The sequence below is a fragment of the Sinocyclocheilus grahami genome, unplaced genomic scaffold, assembly GCF_001515645.1.
Source record: "Sinocyclocheilus grahami isolate Dianchi unplaced genomic scaffold, SAMN03320097.WGS_v1.1 scaffold1959.1, whole genome shotgun sequence".
Lineage (NCBI taxonomy): Eukaryota > Metazoa > Chordata > Actinopteri > Cypriniformes > Cyprinidae > Sinocyclocheilus > Sinocyclocheilus grahami.
In genome coordinates, this window is record NW_015507138.1 from 8713 (window position 1) to 15328 (window position 6616).

General features: G+C 38.6%; 1 protein-coding gene across 1 annotated transcript; it reads right to left on the reverse strand.

The window, feature by feature from the left end:
* Positions 1-3347: 3347 nt before the first annotated feature.
* LOC107573490 (neuromedin-S-like) lies at positions 3348-5484 on the reverse strand. The gene is made up of 6 exons (XM_016259920.1): positions 5406-5484; positions 4372-4424; positions 3857-3910; positions 3745-3771; positions 3616-3669; positions 3348-3536 (listed from the first exon to the last, which is right to left on the reverse strand). Exons 1-6 carry the CDS (start codon positions 5482-5484, stop codon positions 3348-3350), a joined length of 456 nt encoding a protein of 151 aa, XP_016115406.1.
* Positions 5485-6616: the final 1132 nt, after the last annotated feature.

Sequence of the window (6616 nt, forward strand, 5' to 3'; positions counted from 1 at the left end):
GTGTGTGAGAGTGAGAGTGTGTGTGTGAGAGTGAGTGTGTGAGAGTGAGAGTGTGTGTGTGAGAGTGAGTGTGTGTGTGAGAGTGAGAGTGTGTGTGTGAGAGTGTGTGTGTGTGTGCGTGTGTGTGTGAGAGTGTGTGTGCGTGAGTGAGTGTGAGTGTGAGTGCGTGTGTGCGTGTGTGAGAGTGTGTGTGAGAGTGTGTGTGTGTGTGTGCGTGTGTGTGTGTGAGAGTGTGTGTGAGAGTGTGTGTGTGTGAGAGTGTGTGTGAGAGTGTGTGTGTGTGAGAGTGTGTGTGAGAGTGTGTGTGTGTGAGAGTGTGTGTGAGAGTGTGTGTGTGTGAGAGTGTGTGTGAGAGTGTGTGTGTGTGAGAGTGTGTGTGAGAGTGTGTGTGTGTGAGAGTGTGTGTGAGAGTGTGTGTGTGTGAGAGTGTGTGTGAGAGTGTGTGTGTGTGAGAGTGTGTGTGTGAGTGTGTGTGTGTGTGTGTGAGTCAGGGCTTCTGCAGATCTGATGAACGTCAATTTAATATTTAAGACCAAGCAAAGAAAATTGAAATGAACGCAATACATCAGTGTGGACTCTAAATGTGAATGTCTTGCTTTAAAGTGTGACGAGACATCCTCCTGCAGATCTCAGAGTAGCTTTTCATTCATTTTACAAAAAAGAAACAACAGAAATTTCTCGTGAGTTAAGGATGCTTGGATTGGAAACAACACAAAGGCACTAAAAATGATTTTTTTTTTGCAGTGCGCGCAACATTTAATACCAATGATTTAATGAATGTAGATTTGATTTAAGATCATTTTAGGCTTCGTTTGTCAGATTTGTAACACCTAATGGCTTCTCTGGTTGTTTCCGTTCACCCGCAGCCACCAAACAGACCTTCTAGTCGTATTATTACGTGATATTTAGGGCCATAAATAAATACATCACAGGCAATTTCCTTATAGCGTTTAACATCAGCCAGGCTTCCTGATTCACAGCTGCTTCACTCTGTTCGACTGATTCGCAATAATACACACACCACCGGCAAGCATGAGGTTACATTTATTAATCATCTGCAGCACTAATGCAGCTTTAAGACGTTCCAGGCGTTACAGTGTCGGAGAGAATCCCAGATACGGACAGAAGACGTCTGGAGAGAGAAAAACACACAGTTACACATGAACATCAGGCTCATCTCTCTCTAGTCATCGTTTTCAGTCACGTGACTGGCTCTGTTCCACAAACATTCAGATCACCTATAAAACAAAGATATGTGAATGAAATGCAAGTTTTGGCCATTAGCAATCCATATAGAGCACCTGCTGCAATACTACTGAAAACAGCAGGACATTCGGAAACGCTTAAAGTGCCTTTAAAACTGATCAAATTCAGTGCATCTTATTGCTGATGACCAGATGAGCTCGGAATATGAACGCATGAAGTGTTTGCTTATGGGAAAACATTTAATGTGTAACTTTGCGCATTGCATTTATATTCTGGGTTCATCTGCTGGCCTGTGCAGAGTGCATCATCAATAAGGTGTGTACTGAACTTGGCTTTTAAAGAGACCGTTCACCTAAAAATGAAAATTAGCCCATGGTTTACTCACCGTCAGGCCGTCCTAGCGGTGTATGACATTCTTCTTTCAGACGAATACAATCGGAGTTATGTTTAAAAGCGTCCAGGCTCTTCCAAGCCTTATAATGGCAGTGAATGGGTGTTTTTTGTCAATGGGCTAATTTTCATTTTTGGGTGAAATATCCCTTTAAATATCAATGTCTTACTACATCACTAGTTCATGCAAACCTCGTGAAAATAACTGGCGGTCAGAGGAGGAAAGCTTTGTTTTGCCCTCCATTCGTGTGACGTCGCGTGAAATCTATGAATCGTGTCATAAATAACAGCAAAAAGCGCAGAAAATAAAACTGCCCTGGAAACTTCTATAGTGAACATGCATTTACTTGCTCTAGAAGAGAGTGCTTTAAACTTAGAAACGTCAGTTTTTAGCTGTATGTGCGTGTGCATGTGTGTGAGCGTCTGCACGCACCTCGAATACGTCGTCCAGACGCGCCGCAGATGTTCCTCAGCTTCTCTGAGAGAAAGACACGTGTTACTCACAAACACACTGCTGTAATAATAACACAGTAACAGCCCTGCATCATATGTGCTCCATCAAACCCAGCGCGTGTTTCTGACGGATTCCTAAAACACTGTCGGGGTGTTTGTGTGGCTAAAGCATGCCCTGGCGAGTGCAGGTGGGAGTTCCCTTGAAAGGGAACATTTGTTACTTGGAATAAAGGCAATTTAAACTACAGTCATTTAAAATGTACAAAAAACGTAACTTGTTTTATTTCAGCTGTCACGGCGATGTTTCTAAAACTGGACTAAAATAATAAAAACTAGATGAGCATATTTAAAGAAAACAAAAACTAATACAAATAACAAAAACACACAGCAAAATGACTCAAAATACTGATAAAAACTATAACAGTTTCTCAATATGATACTAAAATAACACTGGTTTTACTGCATCCAAGCAGTGATAGAAAATGACAGATTTTGAGGAAAAAAACTTGTTTATGATTAAAGGGAGTATCTGAGCATACTTTTCCTCTCCTTTGCAGATTGTAAGTTACATGATGTAGTTGGAATACTTATTTTTGTGACTCAAACAAACTTTTGACATCGCCCTGCTTGTGTTATTTTGATAAGATTCACGGGTCAAAGACGAGAAAGGGGTTCAGCATACAAACAATGCTGCTTTAAATTGTTGTTTTTCCAAATTTTAGAAAAATGTAAAAGTTTTCTGTTTCACGTAATTGTATTTTAGTTTTTGTTTTTCTGAGCAAAAAATAAATATGATAGATTTCCCACTGATTTACAGAAGAGAGCCACTAAAATATCATTCAGTGGAACAATCTCGTCAGGCATATTTACAACAAAAATCCATTTATGAATAATTACTTTCTCCCCAAACACTCATTAGTTGTAACTTGACATTTTTAAAATGTGCCACTATCCTAGCTTTTGCCCTTTTGTCAGTAAGAATGTTTTACTCATTTAAAACCCAATAGAATGTAATATGCTCACTCATTCTTTTATATATTTTAATACGTACAGGTCAGAATAAGCATGTTGTCTGAATTGTTACATAACTGTAAGTGTTCCACTGAACGACAGCGTAACATTATTTCAACCAAATTGTAACATTGTATCCTCCAAACACTTATTTGAAACCTTAAAAGTAGACGCTTTACTAACATTTAATGTGCTTTCTGTGGACATATAATCACTTTTGATGCGGACATCTTAACGTCTTTGACCCACATCCTCATTCTTATTTTGGAAAGTTTATATAGATATGTTTAACCCAGCATCATTTTGTTTCGAGTTAGTTTTAAGATGCGGGCTCTGGTTCTGATCATCTCCAGCTTTCTCATCTTCTGATCGATAAGAGGAGCAGAGAGAGCACTGGGTTGTCCACGCACCTGCTGCTTCTTCCTGCGCAGAGACAGCTTCGGCGAGAGACGCATGAGCGGATGAACCGAGTGAGACTGAGAATCAAACATCCACATATTCATACACATATCAGGGAATAAGCATTAAAGACAGAATCCGCTGAGATGCTCATACCTCTCTCTCCACGGAGCCGACGGAGTTGTGTGCTTTAGAGTAATGAAAGAGGAACTGAAGAGCAGAGGAGATGGTCAGAGAGCACACAGCTGTCTGTCTGATCTATGTGATGTGTGAGTGAGATCTTACCCTCTTGAAGACATGCTGGATCTGCTCCTGAAGAGACACGGGTGAGAGAGTTGAGATGTGCTCGTGATGAGAGAGCTAACAGCAGATGCACACGCGTGTGAGTACCACTCACCTGCTCCTGATTCCTCCACTGCGCTCCACACAGAGTGCTGAACACAGCCGAGCCCTGCAACACACAGACACGAGTGCACTTCAAACTATACACACAGGATCATTATATATATATATATATACTGGTGGTCAAACATTTGGAAAAATTAGGATTTTTTTAACGAAAGAAGGCTCTTCTGCTCAGCAGGGCTGCGTTTATTTGATTAAAATATACAGTAAAAACAGTGAAATATTATTATAAAGTAAAACAGCTGTTTTCTGTGTGAATCTCTGTTAAACTGTAATGTATTTCTGTGATGCGCAGCTGTATTTTCAGCATCATTCCTCCAGTCTTCAGTGTCACATGATCTTCAGAAATCAGTATAATATGCTGATTATTAGAAACATTTCTGATTATCATCAATGTTGAAAACAGTTAATAATTCTAAACGTTTGATCATCAGTGTATAGATAGATAGATAGACAATTATAAAACAATAAACAAACCAAAAATCAATCAATCATGTCTTCTCATACCTGAATATAATCTCCATAATCATCACAATCTGTCAGTGGATTTGGATAGCTTTCTGTAACCATAAATACAAAGTCAATTATTTATTAACATACTAATTTATTGATTCATATTCACTATAAGATACTGTAATATATCATATATACGTGACCCTGGAGCACAAAACCAGTCATAAGGGTCCATTTTTCGAAACTGAGATTTATAGATCATCTGGAGGCGGAATAAATAAGCTTAACATTGATGTATGGTTTGTTAGGATAGCACAATATTTGAAAATCTGGAATCTGAGGGTGCAAAAAAATCTAAATATTGAGAAAATCATCTTTAAAGTTGTTCAGATTAAGTTCTGGGCAATGCATATTACTAATCAAACATTAAGTTTTAGGTACGGAATTTACAAAATATCTTCATGGAACATGATCTTTACTTAATATCCTAATGATTTTTGGCATAAAAGAGAAATGTATAATTTTGACCCATACAATGTATTGTTGGCTGTTGCTACAAATATCCCCCAGCGACTTAACACTGCTTTTGTGCTGCAGAGACACACATATATATATATATCAGACTCAGAGATATCCTTCTCCGAAACCATAAAGAACCATAAAAATTCACCATAACTTGGAAACAACCTTAAATGATTCCTAAAGGAATCTTTTCAAAAGGATTAGATGAAAATTCAAGAACAACTAGATTCAGATACAAGTATTTAGATACTTAGATATTAGCAGTTTTTATAAGTATATGCTAGTTTTAGACAAGAGACACATTGTGATGATGAAAACAACAGAGCCACAGGATCCTGAAATAAAACCTTTGGGATTCATTCATCTCAAAATAGTGACGCTTCTGAAAATACTCAACAGAAAATCAAATAAGAATTACATTTCATCCATATAGGATCCTGAAGGATGAATTCTACATGATTCTCGAATTTTATATTATATTTAGCCTCCATTATACTTTGAGAGTCACTAGTAAAGCTGATGAACTAGCTGTCAGATGAAGTGGACATGTGAGTGAGGTTACTCACCTCCAGCCGAGCAGAAGCTGCTGACCAAACAAACTAAAGAGCAGAAGAGAGCAAACACACTCCCGCTCGCGCTGCCCATGTCCGCACTAGTTAGTGAGCACAGCTGGAACTAGTGAGCTAGTGAGCTGAGCTGGTGCTGATGCTGATGAGGCTCTCAGAACAGCTGACCAATCAACACCCAGAGCGGCTGCTCAGGGGTTCCACCCTCTTAATTAGGACTCGACGTGATGTCACAACACAGGGCTGATGCTGTTAGTAGTGCATCACAGAGACGTCTGCATTACATCTGCAGGACGTGTTTTATACACTGTTTGCTCATCTGCAACATGAAGGGCGGAATTCCTTATATGGGCACTTCTGAGCAAAGAGAGAAGCTAAAGCTGTATCTATCTTTTATAAATCTGATCAAACTAAAGACTCTTCTGAGAAATGAAGGATGCAGTACTACTCTAGGTGCTCAAGATTAACACGAGACTGGCAGAAACTGTGTGTGTTACGTCTGCTTTAAATAACATTATAACCATGAAAGAAAACTGGGCATTTCTAGAAACATTTCAAAACAAATGTTTTTGTTGCATGCGGTCTTGCCTCAAAACTTTTTTCTTGGTTACATACGAATGTTAATGCAACATTTTGCAAACAATGTTACTTTTGAATGTTCTCTGAAAGTTCTGAAACAAAAAAACGTTAGATGAACGTCCGACTAAAATGTTTCAGAAATTAAACATTCCATGAACGATGTATGAATAATAAGGTTTTCGTGTTAACTTTGAATGAACGCTCTGTTAACATCACAGTTTGTTCATAAGTTTGAGAGAGCGTTTCGATTCAAGAGTTAGTTGACAAGTCAGGCGGTGTAAACTATTTTTTACAAATAATTTCTTTATTAATCACTTTGTTGTTTAAAACTCCTGTATACTGTACACTGTAAATATTTTGATTAATCATAATTTCACTTTTTTATCTTCTAATCAACTTAGATTCATTAATGTTGTTCAGATAACATTATATTTTGTGTTTCAATCTCTTTCTTTGCATTAACTCAAATGTGTGTGAGTGTGCATGATTGTGAGTGTGTGTGCGTGAGTGAGTGAGAGTGAGCGTGAGAGTGTGTGAGTGTGTGTGTGTGTGAGAGTGAGTGAGTGTGAGTGAGAGAGTGTGAGCAAGTGTGTGTGTGTGTGTGTGTGTGTGTGTGTGTGAGTGAGCGAGTG

What these genes read in the sequence shown, in the direction of transcription:
- LOC107573490 (XM_016259920.1), bottom strand. Translation starts at nt 5,484, where the DNA reads ATGGGCAGCGCGAGCGGGAGTGTGTTTGCTCTCTTCTGCTCTTTAGTT. An exon ending in ATTATGGAGATTATATTCAG is followed by an intron (nt 3,911 to 4,371) that starts GTATGAGAAGAC and finishes TGTGTGTTGCAG; the next exon opens with GGCTCGGCTGTGTTCAGCAC. An exon ending in TCCAGCATGTCTTCAAGAGG is followed by an intron (nt 3,670 to 3,744) that starts GTAAGATCTCAC and finishes TCTGCTCTTCAG; the next exon opens with TTCCTCTTTCATTACTCTAA.